Source organism: Pangasianodon hypophthalmus, chromosome 17, assembly GCF_027358585.1.
Source record: "Pangasianodon hypophthalmus isolate fPanHyp1 chromosome 17, fPanHyp1.pri, whole genome shotgun sequence".
Lineage (NCBI taxonomy): Eukaryota > Metazoa > Chordata > Actinopteri > Siluriformes > Pangasiidae > Pangasianodon > Pangasianodon hypophthalmus.
Window position 1 is genome coordinate 13,741,199 of NC_069726.1, and position 24,713 is coordinate 13,765,911.

The 24,713-nt window shown below is 38.7% G+C and overlaps 1 protein-coding gene across 33 annotated transcripts in view; it reads right to left on the minus strand.

Annotated features, from left to right (window-relative positions):
- dlg2 (discs, large homolog 2 (Drosophila)) overlaps nt 1–24,713 on the minus strand; it is a 229,147-nt gene that overhangs the window by 10,687 nt on the left and 193,747 nt on the right. For 19 of the 33 annotated variants that reach the window (XM_026941645.3, XM_026941655.3, XM_026941644.3 and 16 more), the window contains 5 exons: nt 23,683–23,727; nt 9,370–9,484; nt 3,016–3,192; nt 2,427–2,502; nt 50–149 (listed from right to left, as the gene is read on the minus strand). In XM_026941645.3, coding sequence (XP_026797446.2) covers nt 50–149; nt 2,427–2,502; nt 3,016–3,192; nt 9,370–9,484; nt 23,683–23,727 — 513 coding nt within the window. The remainder of the gene's footprint in view (nt 1–49; nt 150–2,426; nt 2,503–3,015; nt 3,193–9,369; nt 9,485–23,682; nt 23,728–24,713) is intronic. The other 14 variants (XM_026941659.3, XM_026941640.3, XM_026941663.3 and 11 more) reach the window with 3 other exon arrangements.

Sequence of the window (24,713 nt, forward strand, 5' to 3'; positions counted from 1 at the left end):
TGTAGTCATGTGCCTAAGCGTGTGTGAGAATGAGTGTGCAGCTACTCACGTTCCGAGTCGCTGCCGTCTTGCTCATCCACCTCCTTGTTCTTGTAGAAAGGGAACTTTCGTGAAAAGATGGAGTTCTTTCTACGTTTTTCACTGAATGACTGTGTGGGAAAGAAAGCATGGGGCAGACAGGGGGCTTGATGTGCATTACATTCATGCTGACAAGACAATAATGGGCCAAAAGAGAGGTGGGAAAAACAACAGCCATGGCCAGACTTATAAAAACATCTGCACAATGCATGATCTTTTACTGTGCATCCAATTTAAGACTTTAAAATGCTTTCAAAAGCTTGGTAAATATGTAATCGCAATCATTAACCAATGGACTGTCAGTGCTCTTTTACAAATGGTTCACTGATTAAAAGATTTTGACACCATCGCTGCTGTCCATAGCATCTCTGCAATGGCCGACTTGTCAGACAAGTCAAACAAATAGAAACCAAAGCAACATGATCAGACGGAGAACCAGACAGGAGACGCCTGAAGCAAGTTTCCAGCCATGCAGCAGAGGGGAGCAGAGTCATGCTGAGAAACACATGTAACATTCAATAACATTTCAAATAAAGAAATCAAGCATGCAGGATGTTGAGAGGCTTCCGGGCTTGATTCAGCAGTAGAGCTACATAAACTGCGCAACTGATATGCTGGAATGGGCTACAGCATGAGTGCAGTTTATGTCTATATAGGGCCGTATTCAGAGTTGGTGACTTACATTGGCAACTTGAGTTCAAATGTCACATTAATATTTATGCGGTGAAAGTTACACGTATTCTGGTTATATAGCTCCTTAAGTTAATTTTCTGGGCGGCCCGTTCAGATTATTAAAATGACCTGTGAGATTACCCTTTTTTTCTTGAGAACCTAGACCACTGACTTTAAACACAAGCACTTGCCTTTAAGGCTGAAAAAAGAGGGATAGAAAATGCAAACTGAAGATGCAGATTACATTTTTCCTTTGCTGTCAACTACAATATGATGTAACACTCATTTAGAAATAAACAAACAACAAGAAAGACTTATATGTTGGTATACGAATGTGTAGATAGCCAGTATTCAAATAAGCATCTACTAGCATATTGCCAATATATTGCTACTTGAATAGTCCTAGTTGTAATTTTCATATTAATAACCAATGCACAAGTCATGCACAAATGTTTAAGTAGTGCTTAAGTTTATAGTTTTGTCTGAGGTCTGAATACTGAAGCACGGAATTTCAATATTAAATCCTCACTATGCATGCTTAACTCTAAATACGGCCCTTAATGTTCTAGTAATGATCTCATAAAAGTGATTCTGGAGAAGAGAGTTTGGATAAAATAAGGCTGATCTGTGCAGATGTTAACGTTACATGTGTGCATGTGCTCACTAAACAGTGCATTATCCTATTCTAAGCTAAAATTCATGTATCATGCATTGCTCAAATTTGCTTTAGTGTGTTACAGTGTCTTAGACTATATATCAGCTATATATGCTTGAAGCCTCAACATAGTCTCCTAATTCTGAAGCAATAAACCTACACATTCATGAGTTTCAGAGCCTTTACAACAACAATATAGTCCTCTTTAATCACAGTTTCACAGGAGAACATTGATAATAAACACTGAAATGATGCAATATATAATACATTATGCACATCATTTGCCAGCAGGCATATCAGGCCATAAAGGTACAGAATAGATTTCTCAGTGCCAATTTTATATATAAATGTTACCAACAAATGCCACCAGTACTACTGCCACTGAAAAACACAAAAACTGAAACAGAAACCAAGATAAACTAAGCCTAACCTACGGATATTTTTTTAGCATAGTGCAGCAAGGGTGTAAAATCTGACTGACAATGTATTTCACATCTGAAAAGTGCTGTGTCTTTGATTACAACTTATTTCAAATGGCCAGTGCTAGATTAACTACATTCACAATTTGTGATACGGGCAATTACTGAGTTTTTCATGAATATAAAAGGCCAAAAATGGTACAATCAGAAGGCTGATTTTGTAGGAAGCTGTGAGTACAGCTGCTGTGATGCCATGGTATAGACTGTGCTGTAAGTCTAGAGCATAAGATGAATGTGTTTATGTGTGTGTGTGCGTGTGTGTGTGTGTTCCAGTAAAACAAAGATAGCAGAGGAAAACTGATCCTAACCAAGATGGACTTGACTGAATCCAAATCTAAAGTCAAATTGGCTTCCAAAACCAAATCAAACACCACTTCATGAAGTCTATTCTTGACACAGTGTCTAGTGAGTAAAGCTTGTGAAGTGTAACAGTATCTGTACTGGTAGATTCATAGTTTATTGGCACTGATAAATCTCTCTCCATAAAGACGACTGGGAGAGTAAGAAATAGAGTAAAAGAAGTGACAGTACTCAGTTCTCACCCCTTTAGAGTCAATGCTGCCAGGCTTTGCGTTGAATTTGACTGTCTTCAGCCGAGCTCGCTCTTTTCTCTCCACCCTTATAGAGAGAGAGAGAGAGAGAGAGAGAGAGTACAGTATATGCCAATACAGAATATGACTAATACAGTATGTGTCTAATAGAAGGCCATTTGAGATTCAGCTACAGAAAAAACTGACTAACAAATTACTTTTAGAACATATGTTCATTTTCATTTTTTATTCATATTAAATTAGTTTTAATTTTAATTTAAAAGGTTATATTTATGTTAGAAATATGTGAAAATAACATAATTACATACTGACATGAGTTTATTCCTACGAGAGCAAGGATCATTTGGCCTGAACTTTTTGCCATTGTATACATAAAAATTATGAAAATTTAAACAGTATTTAAACAGTGAAATTGATTGTGACAGCTTGTTTAAATGACCATGATGGTGTACTGTATACATGTCTCCAAGGATGCACCCGGTAAAGGTGATGCTGAAAATGTCAGCTTGGCAATTCCACTTTATTATTAATTGGATGCTGAACTAAAATAAATGATGAGAACCTTTGTAACAGTGTGTACCTCCTCTTGCTGGGGATGACCCCCATCTCCTCGCTGTCTCCGTCTGGAGTGACTCTCCGTGCCTGCCACCATTCATCATCTGACGCATTAATCACATGCAGGATGTCTCCATAACGGAAGCTAAGACCCTGACTAGGCAAGCCACTGTCCTTCAACCGGTCATAGTCGAACAGGGCCCTGCGGAAAGAACATACACACATAGTCAGTCCTACCATCCTTGTCTGCAGTAGTCTCTATGACAACCCAAATTGGGAGTAATGGCTGAATGTGTCTAAAAGCACACATGCCACGAGAGATCACTCCTACAACCTAATAGCTAGACTTTACATATCTGTATTTTCAGATGTTAAATGAGCACTGCTTTAATGTACTATGTTTATGTGGCAATTTTCATCAGTTTCTGAATCTTTCAGCAGCTGTGACTGATTTCCTGTGTTAGAAAGCATGATAAAATCTGTTTAAGTGTGGTCTTGTCTGCGGTGGCCTGACTCACAGCTTTGGGCTGTCTCCCTTTCTGTTCTTGTTCACTTCTCTGTTTCTGACAGAGGAAAGGGAACCAACGGCAGGATGTCAACACTGCAGTCAAATCTCCCTGGAAACCCGACACCCGCTGACATTATCAGAAGAAAGCCAACCTCATAAATCATTAAAAACTTTTGATAAATTATCACCAGATCCAACAAGATCATCAGGATTGTCACACAGGAAAGAAGAAATGAAGGCAAACCATGACTTAAAATTAATTTAAATTCAACTTAATTTTAGCATATATTTAACTGGTTTTCCTAGAAAAAGCCCTGAAGTTAACAGAGCAGACCTCTGCATTACCCTGTCAGGGGGCCCAAAATTCCTACTAGCACACTTGAGAAAACCACTAATTAACATTACAGTTGAACAACAAAGCCATTTTGATTGCCAAATCTCAAAGTCCAACATTCTCTAGTCTATCTCAGTGTGTATGTTCCTTGTGTGGTCTGTATTTCCTGCTCCTTTCCTTCTGGTGCTGGTGAGTCACTCAGCTGTTACTATGCCAGCTCTGGGCTCTCATTCAGCCTGATTTAGATAAGGAGAGCGCGTATCCACAGAATAATGAATGAAGTCTGAGGCTCAGTGAACAATTACATACAGGATATGAAGAACACATAATCAGGCTCAGTCTGCTCTCAATGAATATGGCATGTGGAAAAATCCAAAGGCAAGAGGTTAAAAGGCTGAGATTGTGGCCATTGGAGGTTTTGTGTGTGCATTTGGGATTAGGCAATGGCATTTAAAAGTAAATGCCACAAGTACCACACACACACACACACACACAGATAAAACATAACAAAATATAAGACAATGACTGGCTTGAGTCCATTTGCCATCTGTAATGAGCTGCAATAGCAAAGATAATCCTCTCATTATCCAAACACATATCCACACACACACACACACACACAAAGGAGGTGAAATCACTAAGGGTGTTTCTTAATTGTGAGCCTACGGCCACCCATTTTTGTACTGCTTATCATAGTTCTCTGCTGTGCTTATCATTAAGTTCAGTCTGCAGAGTTCTTCAGAAGAAATAAACAGTAAAACTTGTAGGAAGACACACACACACACACACACACACACATCAATAAACCTATAATTGCCAGATTCTATAGTAATGAGTTTGCAAATTTAGTGATTTAGTCACTTGTTTCTAATGTTTTGCTTTTTCCGGAATGTGATGCAACAGTACTACACTCTTAAAATAAAAGCTTCCATCAAGCACCACAAATGGTTCTTCTACTCTTTGGTAGAACCCCTAAAGGTTAAGTGACAACATAGGATACCCCTATCAAAAAAGGATTCCAAACAGAAAGCTAGAAAACCATTGACCATCCAAAGAACTTCTGAGGAACTCTAGGACTACACCACAATGTTTTGTCCAATCTTTGTGTTCTTACATCTTGTAAGACTGCACTAGCCTTGTGGGGCCATACTGGTGGAGGCAAGGATATTCAAATGTGTTCTTATGACCTCACAAAAATGGGAAATTTTAAAAATGCATATGCGATTTTTCATAATCAAAGCATCAAAGTGCATGAGCTAAATACAGAACATTTATTCAATCTACCTAAGCTTCAAATGAACTCATGAAGACAAGTTATTAATCATGCCTTTTACCAAAACACCCAAATATACTGACGTTAGGAAAAAGCCAATTATACCGAAGCATGCTACTGCCTTTCACTGCCACCAAGACAAAGCAGCTCCTGCATATGACGCACATATTGAGGCATGACATACACATACACTGCAAATGCCTCCAAAAATAGGTGATCATTCATGTCTTTACGCAATCCATCATTTGCATATACACTCACTGAGCACTTTATTAGAAACACTATACTAATACTAAGTAGGGCCTCCCTTTGCTCTAAAAACAGCCTCAATTCTTCATGGCATGGATTCCACAAGATGTTGGAAACATTCCTTTGAGATTCTGGTCCATGTTGACATGATTGCGTCAATCATGCAATTCCTGCAGATTTTTCAGGTGCACTTTCATGCTGTGAATCTCCCGTTCTACCACATCCCAAAGGTCTTCTACTGGATTCGGATCATGTGACTGGGAAGTCCACTGAAGAACAATGAACTTGTCATGTTCATGAGACTAGTTTTGAGATGACACTTGCTTTGTGACATGGTGCATTATCATGCTGGAAGTAACCTTTAGAAAATGGGTAAATTGTGGCCAAGAAGGGATGCACATGGTCAGCAACAATACTCAAAACGGCTGTGGCATTCAAGCGATAATTGATTGGTATTAACGGGCCCAAAGTGTGGCAAGAAAACATTCCCCACACCATTACATCACCCCCACCAGCCTGGACTGTTGACACAAAGCAGGTTGGGCCCATGGATTAATGCAGATGGCACCAAATTCTGACCCTACCATCTGTGTGCCTCAGCAGAAATCGAGATTCATCAGAGCAGGCTACGTTTTTCCAGTCTTCAACTGTCCAGTTTTGGTGAGTCCATGCCCACTGCAGCCTCAGCTTTCTGTTCTTGGCTGACAGAAGTGGAACCTGACATGGTCTTCTGCTGTTGTAGCCCATCTGCCTCAAGGTTCGACGTGTTGTGCATTCTTAGATGCTTTTCTGCTCACTACAATTGTACAGAGTAGTTATCTGAGTTACTGTAGCCTTTCAGTCAGCTTGAACCAGTCTCTCATCAGCAACGTGTTTCTGTCTGCAGAACTGCTGCTCACCATTCTGAGTAAACTCTAAAGACTGCTGGTTGTGAAAATTCCAGGAGATCAGCAATTATAGAAATACTCAAACCAGCCCGTCTGATACCAACAATCATGCCACGGACAAAATCAATGAGATCACATTTTTTTCCCCCCATTCTGATGTTTGATGTGAACATTACCCGAAGCTGCATGATTTTATGCATTTCTCTGCTGCCACATGATTGGTTGAGTAGATAATTGCCTGAAAGAGTAGGTGTACCAGTGTTCCTATTAAAATGCTCAGTGAGGGTACAACAGTGATGGAACCAAAGAGACAGATATAGACACTCATTGCCCATGTTCAGACTAGTCTGTTCTGAACACTAAAATTTTTCAGATAAAATGTGACTGTAAGCTTTTCCTAAGGTTAATTAAATCAATCGTAACAGCTATCAAAAAAATCAAGCTATCCCTAAACATAAGAAGAATCAACATTCAATACAAAACAGTTTCTTGCCTTTTTGGGTGTTTAACCTGCTAACAACTCATTAATGACTATAAAACACAATCTCTCACACTATAAAAGTGTACAACAAATGCTCTTACCCAGAATTCAGCTTAAAGCTCTGTTCGTATGTAATTCGGTAGAATTAGAGGGACAAACAATGATTTTTTTGTATGTCACAAAGATATAATGCATGCTAAGGCCACATTATCATTATAAGTAAAGAGCAAAACTTCATAGAGCAACCTACAGTCACACACACACACACACACACACTCAAGAAACATGCACACCCGCTGTCTTTCAAAGACAAGTAGCTGCCATGGCAACCGTGAAGCGCACATGAAGAATGGTAAAGGTTGCCAGATCCTTAGACAATTAAAGTGGCTCTGGTTTGTCAGGCCATCGGTCCATAAGAATAAATCTAGATACCAGTGGAAATACGCAGAGATATCAGAGATATACAGTGGTGTGTTGATGGAGTAAGGGCACAATAACTGCACTAGCCTCTTGGCTTACTCATGCAGTAGAGAGGTCTATCATATGGCACTGCTGTCAGCACTGAAACACTGCCATAGCTGCAATATTACACGCACACACACACACACACACACACACACACACACACACACACACACACACACACACACACACACACACACAGAGTGATATCTGTGCAGAAAAAAGAGGTGGATTGAGGTGGTCTGTTCCTATGGTAACATGCATACACTGGTGTTAAGTATGTTTTGAGATGATAAACAGTGCATAAATAATGAAACCTGTTAGAGCAAAAAAAAAAAAAAACAAAACAAAAAAAAAGATCATGAATATCTCCGGTTTTATAAATAAATATCTCATTTTGTGTTTGTGTATGTCTGTGTGTTAAACTGCTTGTATTTTAAAAACTATATTCTCTTTATGTTATTTTTTTGGTGTTCCTGAAAAAAAAAGAACAAACATTTGAGGACTTGGATATTAATCAACTCATGAGTTTGAGTGTGTGTATACATAGGCTTGCATTCATAAGGAGTGCAGCGTCCTCAAAGTATCATAAAGTTCCTCACCACAGCATTATGAGAGAGAATCAATTTTTTGCTGGCCCTCATACTTTTGTATAGATTGGAGTGAAATCAACATCAACAACAACAACACAAAACCCTAAACAAGCAGTTTTCCCCATAAGGTTTAATTAGCTTCAAGACTATGCTCAGGTCCAGGCTGAGGTTTAGGTTTAAGATTAGACTCCAGGTCTAGGATTGGGCTGATTTTGGATTAGGATCAGGGATAAATTTAAAGAAATTTAAATATAGAGATATGATCCAGAGAAGATTCATTAATAGATTTGAGCCAGTGGTGGCTCTTCCAAGGGCCAAATATATACATCAGCCATCCAACAATATATAGCTAATAAAGTCCTTAGTCATAAAGTCATCAGTCACAACTCCATACATTTTAAATTCAGTTAAAATATTAATTACCTCTTCTGAGCGACCAATGATTTAAATAATTACACCTATTGGGGCAGGAATCATGCCGCCGCATGCTCAAGAGAAGAGCAGCAAACAGGACAGTTAATGGGTTGCCAGATTGGTCTAGTTTAAAAATTCTCTATGGCTGCAAAAGTCTTGTTTATTGCAAAGAATCTGAATAAAATTGATAAACATGTTGTTGTATACAAAATGTCTAAATATGTCTCTCTTTTCCAATTCCCAAATGTCTTGGGCTAGTTTCAGGTCTTTTTTGAGGTTTTTGAGCTTGAAATTTTGCTGAAACCTGGTAAAGCTGGTTAATTATATTAGTTGCACTGAATACAGTTGGACAAAGGTATGTCTAAAACCACTCAAAATGAGCTCCTGGACTGTATGCTGGATGACTATATGTTGTCGACTCGTAACTGTCTGTTACAGGATTACTCTAAAAATTCACTAGATAGTAGCCTATAGCATAAGTCACTTGTGATAGCTTCTTGACTTATGTTTGAGACTGCATCATGCCCCACCAAAATCTACAGTCACAGGTAGCTGCTGGACTTTGGGATAAGGTTTAGGGTTAAGTTTAGAGATAAGGTTAGAACATGAAGAACAGTAGAGAGGTCTTTTGTCTTGTGCGCAGTTGTAAGCTGATCTATAGCCTTGTTCAGCTATTACAACATTAGAGACACCAGGTTGTTGCTCTCCGGTAGGTAAATGAGTCCCAGTGGGATCCACATTTAGCAAACTAAGCTCCCTATTTCTGCTCCTCTCTTCATTCTCTATTACCTACATTATCAGCAAGGTGCTATGCTATAGGCCATTTATCTTTCACCTACAGAGCTAGAGCAGTGGAAAAAAATAAAGATATAAGCATAAGTGAATTTATGTGATACTATATACCTACTGACAGACCGATGCATCACCGGGACTCAACTCTACTTGTCTAACAGATTTTTGCTTGATTTTACAGTGAAGTCTTGGGAAATTGAAGCTATGCTTCATATATTGTTATACACGGTGTATGTCCATGTTTGTGTGTCATATGTGAGTGCATTAACTGAGAAGTGTAATGCATTTTGATATTTGATCTTCATCACTAGTTCCTGGTGTACAGTTGATAAATGAGTGTGTGTGTGCATACGTGTATGTGTGTGTGTGTGTATGTATGTCTGTACCTGACATATAGGGAGCGTTTCTGATTAGTTCGAAGGGATCCTGATCCGGAGCTCATACTGTGGTTCATCATCTGCTCTCTCAGGTCATGAATCTTGGCCTCAAAGCGCCCGTACTCTGAGAACACAGACACAAGCAAACACCATCCTGTCAACACATTACTGATACCAACCTTTACACAGATATTTACTAATGCACTCCCACCTCAGACAGAGTGCACCGCAAATGGGAGAGCCATACACAAAGTACACTGGTTGTTTGAAGGTAGAAAACTGACACAGATACTCTTGGGTCTTCTTGGACTTTGTCCTTTAAGATGCAGTACTGCAGAGATGTGGCGCCTGTGAGGATCGATACAGGACATCAATACACAGTCCTATTGAATCTGAGCTCGGAAAGCAGTCGTGTACGACTCTGTCTTGCCCAAGGTCAAACCACCATCACAATACAGCCAGAGAGAGAGAGAGAGAGAGAGAGAGAGAGAGAGAGAGAGAGAGAGAGAGAGAGACAGAGAGAATATGGATGTTGTTGTATACTAGAGTTCACTACAGATGTAGGGCAAGTGTTAAGTTGAGATCAGTAAAGGACATCTAACAAACCAACAAACCGGTAAGCCAGTATACAAACACAGACTTCTGAGAGTTACTTTTTTCTATCTGCATTTCTCTAAAACACAATTTTCCCATGAGATTACCCATAATTCCTTAAAGGTAAGCATGCTTGAAATCAGTAAAGTGTTGGAAAAAGCACCCAAGTGATCATTTCTTTATAGTTTGTATGTCAGTTGCAGACAGACTATAAAATCACAAATCACAAACCCAACCAGACTAAATGCTTCCTGTCATTCATAAAACACTTCACTTTTTTCCAGTTTTCATGCTATTATTTTAGACATTTTGAGTGGAATGTAAATCATTCATTACATTTACAAACAAAGCTAAAAGACAAAAACTGTACCAAATATAGCCATATCTTCAATACCACGCAGCATCGGGCAGCAAAACAGACCATCTGCATATTTTTAAAATAAATTTGCATGACAGCTTGTTAATAGAAAGACATGCTCTACACTGACAAACTGCTCATTATCCTAATGTCTCTACTTCCCATTCTCAAAGAACAACACAACAGTACTATCCTAAAGACAGGGTTACTCTGATTAAGCCCAAATAAAGACCAGCTGTTTCTGTAGGATTTTCTGGACATCTTTTTGGTTTCGTCTGACTCCTGATGCCTTAGCCTGCAAAGAGCTTACAAAGCATGTATGGTATCTCATTTGTTCTTGTTGATGATGGCCTTCATGGTGTTCCATGGTACATCCAAAACATTAAATCTACCATGGAACACAGTGAAAGCCATCATCAACAAGTAGAGAAAATGGGGTACCTCGGTGACATTACCAAGAACAGGACATCCCTCCAAAATTTACAAAAGGACAAGAGAAAAAAATTGCCAAGGAGGCTGCCAAGACACCTATGACAAAAATAACAGAGCTGCAGGAATATCTGACAAGTACTGATTACTCTCTGCATGTGACAACAATCTATTGTATTCTTCACATATCTGGGCTATGGGGTAGGGTGGCTAGACAGAAATGCTTTCTGATTAAAAAAAAAAAAAAAAAATCAAGCTCAATTAATCACCCCAAACCATTTGGCAAAATGTATTATGGTCTGATGAAAACAGTTCCAGATGGTATAATAAGTCCATAATTCCAAAAGGAATTATTGTTTGGTGCAAAAAAAAGCACATCACCAAAAGAACACCATAGCCACGGTGAAGCATGGTGGTGGCAGCATCATGCTTTAAGGCTGCTTTTCTTCAGCCAGAACTGGGGCTTTTATCAAGGTGGAGGGAATCATGAACAGCTACAAATACGAGACAATTTTAGTGCCAAAGATTCAGGTGTCTTCTAGCAAGCTGAAGATGAAAAGGAATTTCAGCTTTCAGCATGACAATGACCCAAAGCATACATCCAAAACAACAAAGGAATGGCTTAACCAAAAGAAGATCAATGTTTTTGAATGACCTAGCCAGAGCCTAGACCTGAATCCAACTAAAAATCTGTGGGGTGACCTGAAGCTGGCTGTGCACCGGAGTGGTCCTTATAATTTGATGGATCTAGAATGTTTTTGCAAGAAAGAGTGAGAAAATATTGTCAAGTCAAGATGTGCCACACTGATAGACTCTTACACAAAAAGAGTGAATGGTGTAATAAAATCAAAAGGTGCTTCAACAAAATATTAGTTTAGGGGTGTGCACATGTATGCAACTAGGTTATTGTATGTTTTTTTTTGTTTTTATTTTTCCCTAAAAAGGTTTCTGATTGTTATTCACTTTATTTGTATACTATGCAATTTCACACTAAAGGTGGGACAAGATCTGACATGATTAATCTTAGTTTCATTCTTTTATTTCACAAAAACCTGTCATTTTAACAGGGGTGTGTAGACTTTTTATATCCACTGTATGTTGTTGTTTTTTCCTTTAATTTGTCACCCATCTACATTGTCATATATAGCTGTCAGATTTCAACACAGTATGGCTCCTTAAGAATAAAATTAGTAATTAGATTTAGTCATTATTTAGTGATTGTAACTTGAGAAAGCTTCCGTAGAATGCCATAGAATTTCAACCAAACCTATGTCACTGCACTAAATCCCTAAACCATTCCTTCTTACCGAGAATAAACATTTAAGGGCTTTTATGCAACCATTTTAACCCATGCACCTGACAATCTTGCAAGATTTTTTTTACTTATTGGGAAAACTTGTAGGTGTGTTCAAATAGGGACTGATCCTCATAATATTCCACTGTGTTTTAAATCAACTAAAGGACAAGTCTGCAATTTGAGCCCTGTAGTTGTAGAGAAAAGAATGTGTGCTGCAGTAGATACACCATAAAGAGGCTGGCTGCCAATCATGACCTTCAGGACACAATGGTAGAGTACAGAAAGGACAATTCAGTCACACAGACATGAACACTGTGCAGGGCAAAACTTTAACCAATACATCCCACAGGCCAAAGTCCCAGACAGAGATTTGTCCATCACAGTTTTATTCCTGATAACTGTAGATAACTGTACACATAGTAATTACTGCAAAAAGTGATATGTACCAGAGAGTGAAACACAGTGGGTGACGCTGCATATCAGTTTCCGTAGAGTAATTCAGTGACCCTTAAACAGGGTGCTGTGCTACTAGAACGAAACACACACACACGTTTGTCTTACTATCTTTCCATTGACCTTTCAATGCTATGCCTACACCTAAGCCTAACTCTAACATTAACCTTAACCATGATAACCAAAATAAGCCATTTTGGCTCTATTAGTTTTTAAATAAAAGCTTTGGGGAACAGTCAAAAGTCCTCATAAGATCAAAAGTTATTCCATAAACTTAAGAAATAATCAGTCAACAAATTATCACTAAAATCAATCAGTTCAAAGAGCCCCACATTCACATAAATAGTCACTTTCTATATCTCCAAAGGAAAGAGAGAGAAATATAAAGAATGAAAGAGAGAGGAAGAAAGAAAAAGACACAAAGCAACTGTAGGCAAGCACATTTTTAAGAGACTTCAGGAGAGGACCAAAAGACTCACTTATATCTAATGTCTTCAAGGGTAATATTATAGCATTATATGTTTAAAATGCATGCAAAAGAAAGAATCTTGGCTTCTCCTCTTATTTTGGCTCATTTGTGAGACACATTAGTGAAAAATCACTTAAATGTAGACCACAACATGCCTGAAATAAGGCACTGCCATAGGAATAATCTAAAAATAGATCTTGAACATAACAGTCACCTAATCTCCACCAAGAACAAAATCTGTGCAGGAGAACAAGCTCTCAGACTGCACCAAGGCACAGATCTACACTACAGCTACCTCACACATGATGGAGGATTAGTAAGTGCTTACATGCACACAACACACATACCCACACACACCCACACACACTCACACACACCCACACACCACAACAAAACCGGTGCAAGTCAGAGTGTACAGTACCCACTTACCGTTATATCCTGTTTCACACACCCTGCTTTCTACAGCTGTGGTCCTAGAGAGACTCTGAACCTCTCAATCCCACACTTTAGTCCATCTCCAGCACACACTTCTAAACAAACACACACCGTGCTTTGCAGTCACACAGATAAAAAGTGCTCCAAAGAACAAAGACTGGACCAGCGTGGGGCAAGTGAATGAGTGTGTTAGAGAAAGGGAAAGAAAGACAGAGAGTGAAAAGAGGACAGGGAAAGCAGAGAAAAAGAAAAAGACTGAAAGAAACAAATACAGAAAGGGAGGGGAGAGAGAAAGCAAGTGAATGAATATGAGGAAATAGTGAAGGAGGGAAGAGGATGCGAGTGGATCGGCATAGATGCTGAGTGTCTGCAGCAGTGTGAGGGATTGGCCGCTCCCCATATGCGCTCACACACACACACACACACACACACACACACACAGAGTCCACCGCACAATATGAGTCTTTCTCTTCCCTCTCCTGCTCTCCCAATTCTACAGTGGCGTTCTACAACCGCAGCATATTAAAGCAGTATGCATGAATCTGTCTTTCCTCACAAACCTGTCACAAAAGGTCAAATAATATTCTTTCTGTTCACGTGTTCTTTTAATCAACCCCGGATCTTTTTTATGTTTCAAAATAAATAAATCTTAAAACAGAACAAAACTGGACACAGAAAATGTCCTTTTTTTTCCAGTGATACACGTTCCTTTCCACATAATTAGGTAGTAATAAAAGAACTTGTCTTATGAGTCAGAGGAAGATAAATATAGAGCAAGTTTTATGTTGGATAAAGTGAGCAATCACATGGTTTCTGCAGATATCCTTAAGTTAAATGTTATACTAATAAGCAATACTTTTTCAATCCTACTTCTAAATGCAATGAATTTACAGAGAAACCAAATATAAAATCAGTCTTTAAAGTAAGCTACATATCAGTAAAATTGAGCTAGCACTTTCTTTTACAGTAGATTACGATCCTGCATGATCAATATTTAAATAAATAATAGGTGATATATTCAAAGTCTATGGCAATGTTTGATTCCAAAATACAATAAAAATTCAAAATGTAACAGCTAAGTATTTTACTTGAGTATGTTTTAAGTGCTGTAACAGTATATTTACTCTACTTTTAGTTTTAAGTGCTGTAACAGTACATTTACTCTGCTATTTTTTCCTTCAAGTGTGATCGCTACTTCCCTCTCCTGATTTTATGGTTTATTCATTATTTTCCACAATTTTGATGCCTCAAGCAGCATTAGTGTTACCAGAACATCCACAGCTGCACCTTTAGAGGTTTCTGTAGTAAAGACCAAGAAGAGAAATAGCATTTTCATGTCATGTCTGCTTGATCCCCTTGAGATATTAGCATTCAGATATTTGGTCTCAACTGTGAAGAGAACCCTGTATTATTGCACCATTTTGAAGAGATTTGTGAAATTATCAACAACAATGTGCTACAAACTCTTCAGTTTGTTGCAGAAATATTATAGCAATGCAGCTGCTGCCATTACTCAGTGTCTTCACAGGTTACAAAATCTTCTGGGCTTTGGTAAAAGTATAGATGAAAAAAATAATCTGCATGCCCTTGAAAATGATCAAACACTTACTACAGAAACTTGAAGGTTTTTTTTGTGTAAGAATTGTGTGTGGAGTGGATTATTTTGAAATGGAGAACAGAAAACAGACTGCTATCAGCAAGGGAAGCTTCACAGCAGGGTATTTTCAAAGTGAAAGGTGAATCTGTTTAGGGAACATATAAGAAATGTGCAAAAGGGTTTGACAGATGTGGAGAGTGAGTGGAATTAATCAGGGTGCAAAACATCCACCATAGCTACTGCTTCAGAACCATCCATTTTGATGAGGTCCAAAAATGACTAGAAGTGAATGGGGATGTGATTACTAGGTGGAAAGGTGGTGCTAATTTCCATATAGATGAAATATTTGTCCATATGAAGATCTCAAGACTAATATTCACATACTTATGGCTAACCTCCTCTATGTATGAATACATTTTGACTGGTTGTTTTTCCCATGTATGACTGCTTATTATAATGCTCAATATCTCAATATCTGGCGAAAACATGGATTCCTGTTTCCCTTCTTTCTTATTCCAGCTCAGGGAGTTTTTCCTTGACACTGTTGCCTCTGGCCTGCTCATTAAGGATCTGTAGCCTGCAGCTGGACCACGAGCACCACTGCCTTCTCATACCACAGCTGGGCCCTTGAGCAAGGCCTTTAACCCTCAAGAGGTGACCAAGAGGCTGCATTCTAAATGTAACTTTCTTTCATGTGTGAGGATATGGGATATGCATTTCCAATAAAATTTCAGTAAAGTTTTATATAAGTCCACTAAAATTCTTGCAGTGTAAAAAAAGTACTGTAATTTTTATAACAAAATTTTACAATAATGCTGCATTCAACTAAAGGTCGTAACTTGTAATTTCCAATCTGCGACGAGAAAATGACAATTAAAAAAAAAGAAAAAAAAGAAAACGCCCCCCCCTTAAATCAGAATTCCTACTCGGAACTTGGGAAAGTCTCCTCAACTCTGAGTTCCTCCAAGTTCAGCAAGTGACGTCAAATCAACATGGCTGTGCGCAGCATCCAGTAGCACTTCTTACCTTAAAATGACTTATGCTGCATATTTGCTTTAGAATCAATATTTACTTGCTAAGTCTACAACACTGACTATATGGTTCACTGTTTTTTGGAGGAATATTTATATCACTCAGTTAGCTGAGTAGCTTGTTTCTAACAAAAGACCGTCATGGAGGCATCCATGTCTTTTTTTGCACTTTGTAGCTCAAATGCACAGAGGTCAAAAATGACATCATACCGAGATCCAATTTACCAAGGCAAATGTAGCATATGTTCCCACATTACTAATTTAGTTTTAGTAATGGTATGAGCTACAGTAAAATATATTTATATGCATACACCTGACTGCACTTTGCGCACACACACACACACACACACGCAAATGCACAGAGGTCAAAAATGACATCATACCGAGGTCCAATTTACCAAGGCAAATGTAGCATATGTTCCCACATTACTAATTTAGTTTTAGTAATGGTATGAGCTGATTGCACTTTGCACACACACACACACACATATATATATATATATATATATATATATATATATATATATATATATATATATATATATATATATATATATGTATAGACATATTGCTATTTGCACTTCTGGTTAGATGCTAACTGCATTTTATTGGCTCTGTATTTGAACTCTGCACAATGACAATAATGAATCTAATCTAATCTAATTATCAACTTTATGATACTGTATAGTGCTTGGACAGCTGTGTATAAGTTAACTAGTTTAAGGTGAAGTGAGTGCAAAGTGAAGGCCAGTGTAACTTGCTATACATTTGTCTTTAGCTAGTGCACACATTTAAACTGCTTATGCAAACTGATGACATTTTAGCTAGCAAAATTGCCAGGAGGTTGGTTTTCCTGGCAACTGTATTATCTTAATATTATTTTGCAATGTTGTCTATTATTTTATTTAATAATCTCTGAATAATAGAAGAGCAAAAATGTATTATGTTCAATATATTTAGGTACATTTTTCATTAGAATCTATAAACTTTCTTTTGTTTCATAGATATTATTGCATATATTTAGCAAAACACTAAGATTTTACAGGAGTTTTGGCTACAGTATTGTAAAATGTGCTTGATTACAACTTATTACTGTAAAGAATTCTTTTTTTAATTAATGCACTATATTTTATAGCATCATTTTGGGTTTTTTGAATTGTTGAAATTACAGCGTGTTGCAATGAGTACAGTTTTAAAGTTGAGGCTTATTATTTTTAGACCAGTTTATTTGCCATTAATTACCTCTAAATGTATATGGAATTTATTTATGAATATAATTTTTGAATATATAATATATACAGTATAACGTTATAATTCTGTGACGACCTCTACTGTGCTTACAATTTACACTCACACTGATAGATAAGAAACGACAGATGGAATCATGATGATCATTCTAGGTTTTAAGCTGAGCTCTGAACTTTAGAGAGACAGCAATCTTTGGAGATTAAGGAAGCCTGTGATAACAGATTTGAATGCACGTAATGATGATTAATTCAGCTGCTGCCATGAGCTCACACACATACATCACATAGGGAGCACGATCAGTATCATCACTTTATCTGTGTAAGTGTTAAAATCGTGCTGAAAATGCATCAAAGCTGCTTCTTCTCTTGCTTTTAAAAGACAATTTTGGAAATTCTAACAAACCAACTGGTATAAATCTCAGAGGAAGCTTGAATAGGTGATGATGAAATCAATAAAGGCAGTGAAAATTTGATCACCATAAATCTTAAACTCTCCTGTGATTCTCCTTTGATTATTGTTTAATTTCAGCAGAAATGTACTACAGTATACTACTGACTTTATATATCTTCAATTTTTTCTAATGGGATATAATTAAAAATAGTACTAAAGCCATTTAGTAGTACATATTGGAGAATGATCAATATTCATATTCATTCATGCATCACAAATGCATAAATAACTCAACTGAGCATTGCATAGAGGAGACTGTGGTATAAAATTTCATGCATGCATCAGTGTTTTCACACAACAAGCCAAAGCTGCAGCCAAATACTCTCAGTTAATATACAGGAGATCTCTGTAAGATCTACCGAGTATGTAGTGATTGATATCATAAAATGAGACTGAAATCCAGGCTGTCATTAATTCTCACTAAGTTTAGACAGAATACTAAATACATTTAGTCAAATATTAAATATATTATTCATTCATAGCTCTCTGAAAATACAGCATAATGATAAATAACATTTTCTCTGACTGTGCGTCTGTAACTTAACATGAAAACTAAATTCAGAGCAAATAATTCTTTCAGACATATCTGAGAGTAATGACATGTCTGTAGATACAGCAGCTATGAAAAAGTAATAAGTGGACAGCTGCTGTAGACCAAAAGTAATCAGTTTGTCTCAGCAGTCATCTCTTCCTGCACAGTTTATTAGAAATATCACCTGGATATCTTATGCATGTGCCCAGGGATGCTGAGACCTTCCAGCAAAGTCTTAAATTTGAAAAAAATATCTTTGTCATACAGCTATCATTTCTTCTTCTGATCTCATATACATGCAGGACCTTATGTACACCTTATAGAACTATTTGTGCAACATCTTGCAACTATGGTTAGAACTACAGCTACTCTGTCTTTTAAAGATGGAGATAGCTTTATAGCTATCATCTTCTATCTTCTCTTCAGCTGCAGTTAGTGTAATTTTTTTTGACCTTTTAAAAATCCAATCAGAACTCCATGGCTGGTTGCTTGATATGGGTTAGCTTAACTAACAGCTGAATTAGTCTCCCTCACTATACTGCTATAACTGCTGCTCACTGTTCAGCCTGATATTAGATTAGATTCTTGTTCCAACTTGTCATTGAGCAGAGTACAAGTACAAAGCCAATGAAATGCTTTGTACTTGATATGTTAGCTAGAACATTAACACACAACACTAGACTGAGTGGGATCTCCCTTTGCATGCACTTATTCTGCCCTCCAGGCAGAGTCCCCCCTCTGCATCTTTGCTCAGTATATTCCACACACCCTCCACCTACTAGCCAACTAGCAGGCTTGTGGTTAAAAGCCAAGTCTTCCTTAAAGCCCAAGGGTCCTACCATTTGGCCTCTCTGTACTGCCATGAGCGTTCTTGAAATGCATGGCCATATGGAAGGTCTCATGATTCTGGCGTATTTTGATGCCCTCGCCCTAAGTACACTCACCAAGGAGCAGGCCATCCAGGATATCCACCCTACTCACACACATTACAACGCTCTGTCTATTGGTGAACTCAGAAAAGCATTCCCTAACACCAAAACAAGTCCAACAGTTCATTGGAATGTAGCTAGATTCATTGAGAATTCCAGACACCCAGTCATCCCAACATGAGGCAGAAATTACCATGCCTGCCAATCAAATTTAGGCAGGTTACTATGAATGATACTGGCTCCTGTTAAAGATTGTAAGATTACTGACTATAGCTGCAGTTCCCTAGAATTAAGATACTTCCAGAAATGGGTTATCAGCCTGCACATATACCACAAAATAACACAGAGAAAATTGTGTCCTTGTCTCAGCTAGAAGGGTGCTAGCTTGACCTTGCTAGAGACATGAAGCTTTTCTCATGAAAGGGCTCTATTTGCAGCCCACAGAGAGAGAGAAATTTGGGGGTGCAGTGGTGCATGTGGGGGCATGTGGAGCTCCAGTCTGAGAACACATTAAACAGTTCAAACCGAAGGAGGTCTACCTGGTCCTCAAATTCTTCTTGCCATGTCTGAGACATCACCACATGTTTGGAGGTTAGGAAGGGTAAAATAGAATCCTAGTTATGTATGTAACTATGTATGTAACTATGGTTCCAGGGAAAGAACCATATGGCTGTACGTCATACGTAACTTCATAACCTTTTTGGAAGTTATGCATAAAGACACATACAAGAAGGTACCCAGATATATTCCCCTCCTCTGCTGAGTATCTGGTGTTCATATAACCACAATTACATATGCATCTAGCATTCAGAATTAAGTTTCCCTTCATGTGGTTTCGTGGAGGCTGTAGTTAATAAGGTTCGCGTGGGAAAGCTCGCGATGTCAGCCATCCTTCAATATCTCACATATTTCCACTGACAGGAGTACATATCCCGAGCATACACAAATGCCAGTGGTGACAGTGCTGTCCACTGTAGATCACCCTTTTCCTTTATAAAAATGCAGGTCACAAGACCCTGAGTGTATTCAGTGCATAAAGAAAAGCTATAGACATAATTCTGGATATTGTCTAGTTTTGGCGTTTACTCTATATGGCCTTCCTCAAACTGTTTCCACAAAGTTTAAAGCGCACAATTGTATTGAATGTCTTCGTATGCTGTAGCATTACAATTTCCCTTCACTTGACCTAAGAGGCCCAAACATGTTCCAGCATGACAATGCCCTTGTGCACAAAGTGAGGTCCATCAAGAAACGGTTTGCCAAGGTCGGTGTGGAAGAACTCAAGTGGCCTGCACAGAGCTCTGACTTCAACCCCACTGAACACCTTTGGGATGAACTGGAATGCAGACTGCGCCCCAGGCTTCCTCACCCAACATCAGTGCCTGACCTCACTAATGCTCTTGTGGCTGAATGGGCAAACCCCCACAGCCACGCTCCAAAATATAGTGGAAAGCCCTCCCAGAAGAGTAGAGGTTATTATAACAGCAAAGGGAGACTAAATCTGGAATGGGATGTTCAAAAAGCACATGTAGGTGTAATGGTCATCTTTTGGCCATATAGTGTATCTACTGGTGGGTCCCTGGAAGGCTCACCGCCATGGCCCAGATTCCAACCCCAGCCACTGCGGTTGCACAAGACAGTCCACTCCCCGTGTCGGCAAAAACTGTGCAAAATCAAATATGTGGACCAATGAGCTGTTGTAGCGACCCCTAATGGGAGCAGCCAAAACAAGAAGAAGAAGAGTTTATCTACTGATGCTTTTTGCATACACTGATGATACAGTGCTTTTAGCGTACACACTCTCTCTCTCTCTCTGTCTCTCTCTCTCTCTCTCTCTCTCTCTCTCTCTCTCACACACACACATACCAGTACAATAAAAAAAAACAGATGGATAAACACAGAAACATTACACGATTGAAATGAGTCAGCATTCAGAATGTGTATGTTGTACCTAAGATTTCAGATAAAATCAGATGTGATTGTATCTCTTGCATATGGCGGAAGACAGAAATGTCAAACCTAGTTGTTTTTCTATTTATACCATCCCTGTCGCTTTCCTTCTCCGCCTCGATACTGAGCTTCCTCTTCTCTGCTCTACTTAACCCCTTAAGCTCCCAGTTTGCCAGTTCATCAGCATTCAGGTATTCATCTTAAAGTACATAACTCATTAATCTCTAAGAAATTATTCAGTAACTCAGGAAGCCCCGTGGCTCCCTGTCTTACTCTTCGCATCAGTGCAGAGGAGGTTCACCATGCTTTTGTTTTGCTCTTGTTTTGTTTGAATTACAGTGATCTATTTTGGTTAAAAATATATAAATCTAACAGAAATATTAACTCTGTTTGAGTAAATCGCTAACATTATACAGATCATGTCAAACAAGGTCAAATTAAAGAATAAAGCAATGGCTGGCTTTTGTAAATCTTAAACAAACAGGTAATTCCCTGTCACATTCCCTTCATCTCTTACTTATACTCCCAGTAGTGCACACACACGCACACACACACACACACACCATCATATTAATCCCCAAGCATGTGAAAGGGCTTTGAGTATTATAGTTAAAGAAGTAATACAAAGAGGTTAAAAAGGTACTTAAGGTACTTGCATTATACATTAACCTTATTGGCATACCTTATCTTAAATCTACCTTAATAATGTACTTCATTATTATCTTATTTGTGCAGACAATGGTTTCATTCCAGCTGAATTTGTTTACTCTGGCAAGAGAAAGGCAGTGCTATCAGAGCAGATAGAGAGGGAACTCGCTCACACCCAGTCTGGCTGAATAGTCCCATGATTAAAATAATTAACACTGTTGTATTTAGTTAGCACTCGAGTGAAGGTCCTGTTTATGTTGAAAGGGATGACAAATAGTAAACATTCACAAAACCCAGTTGCAAAAAATGGGACATGACTTTTAAGGTAGTACTTGAGGTCAGTAAAACACTATATTATTCCTCCTACATGTGCAGTATAGGGGGGTCTCAGGAGGTGGTGAAAATCCCACTGCAGTTGTTGATTCAGAATGTTACATCCTCTTTTGCACCACTTCACTTAATTTAGCACAGAGCATTAATTCTCTGTTTTATTAATTAATAATTAAAAAACTTGCTTATGCCCAACAAAAATAGCAACATGCTAGCATTAACCAGAAAATAATGGACACATCTGCATAACAATAGAGCCCCTTAATGTTAGTGCTGAGTCCTAACACTATCTGGGCACATCTGCCACTCTGTGTGACTGTAATGCAGGAAGCTCTATGTGCTTTTCTCCATGGGCACAGGAAGTTGCTGCCTCAATGCTTCTGTGTGATTACCTGAGCTGGGTACATATAGCCCTACTCTTAGCACTGCTGCGGAACACATAACGTAGCAAAAATCATGTAACGTAGCAGGCTTCGGTTTCAGGTCAGCATCACTGCTATTAGAGCTGAGCTCTGCAGTTTGCTGAAGGACAATGTGAGACAATGAAGACTAGAGAGAACTAAGAGATAACAGGATTAACAGGATTAATGTTAGCAGAATGTGGAACAGCTCTAATATGAAGGCAGATATACCAGACAAGCCTAAACAAAGTGATTAATACCTTCCTGTATGTGTTATGTAACAGCAGATTATATGTTAGACTGAATCAGATATTTAACCTTTATATGAGACATTTTGTTCTCTGGTTCAGGGAGTATATGTGTACATATTGTATGTGTCTGGGTGTATGTTTAAGATGCAGGGTCTGAACAGGAGACATGTGAAAGAGTGAAAGAGGGAAAAGGAAATCAGAGGAATAGGGAATAAGGATGAAGAGAGCAGGTGCAGTGTCCAGAAGAACTAACAATTAATTTTATACTTATCCACTTTTTCCACAACCTTTCTCATCAGTTGGCTATGACAGTAACACAGAGATCAGATATTATCCTATATGCGATAATATCTTGCCGTGCTTTAGTTACTCGCTGAGTGCACTATTTGTACGTGTTACAATGTGTGTGTAGGTTCGTGCTGGCTGTGTGCTCTGTGCGTTAGAGCCAAGGCAAGCATAAGGGCAGGGTGTAGCTTAGTTAGCTGTGCAAGCAGGCACGTATAGATTGAAAAGTGCACACAGATCAGGTAAGTGATCCACCGAGATCCCTCCCTCATTCCGTGTTAGAGCCCCATGATGAGAACGGATTCTGGGCAAGACTGAGCCCATGCCCCAAAAACCCAACTGAAAACCTGCAAGACTCAACCTCAAACTGGACAGGATTCTTCTGGCACATTCTGTGACTCTATCTAAAGATAAACATCTGGAGGTAAAAGAAACTTACAAAATGTTTACAAAGAGCACAATGGCCAGAAGATTCTTCAAGTCCAGTTTTATTGGACTGTGCAGGGTTTCAGTGTGTGTGTGTGTGTGTGTGTGTGTTCGCGTGTGTGTGTGTGTGTATGGTTTGTGGTGGGTAGGGTTGGGGAGCTGGGGCTGCAGGCTGCTCTTGGCCCAGACACCGATTGCGTGGCACAAACCTGTGGCTGGAGGCGCGGCCCGACGTGGAGAGCACAGCGCAAGCTCTGATGAGTGAAAAAAAGAGAGCAGACATCAGAACAGCTCTGCTCTCTTGCTCTTACCACACAAACCTTACACCTTACATTACCACCATATGGAAGGGGGAGAGTAGAAGATGTTTTAGGACCTCACACAAACCTCTTACATTTCACACTACATTTCACACCGAAACAGAGCAACAAGGACTACAAAATACTTACAAAGTCAACTGTCTTTAAATGGCCTGCAAAACTGATTTACCAATAATATGATAAACATGAGCCCCGGTTTATACTTCTGCATCCATGTATTTGCAAACACTTGAGGGCCTTGTGCATGAGCAGTCACATAGGTGTCTGCTTTCATATTTGCATGTAATACATTCACTTGGGGGCAGAAAATGGAAAACTAAATGAAATTCTCACGTTTTATTGCAGAATGAACAAATAAGCAGAACAATGTTATTTCCAGGTTCAAATTCACAGATGTCATACTATTAGGTAATAAATTCAACCGGTTTGGTATTTTGCAGATTTCTCTACAGGAAAACATGAGTCAAAGACAAGCATGGATAAGCCCCTACTCTGACATGCACATGTTTTTTTTTTTTTTTTAGCAAACTATGAACTACTATTAACATTCATGTTAACTACCAATTTGGATGGCTAACATGAAATATATTACTTCTTATAAAATACAGCGAACAAGCATTTGGTGCTAACAGTGATGAGGAGCTGCAGCACACCTCCCCGCCTCAACCAATTAGTGTTCGCCTGAAGGATGTTTGACGCACAGCACCATAGAGACACAAAAAGCATTGTTAGGATTTTGGAAGACTGCACTTGAGTCCATCAATGTGCCTCTGCTTGCTACACTTAAGCCCCCTCATTGCATCTCAAAATGTTTCACGCCCAGAAGTATCAACCAGGGTTTAGTAGTTAAATTTAAAATTTAGCAACAGTACCAGTCATAGATTAATCCTGATATATTTGGATTAATAAATATGGTCATG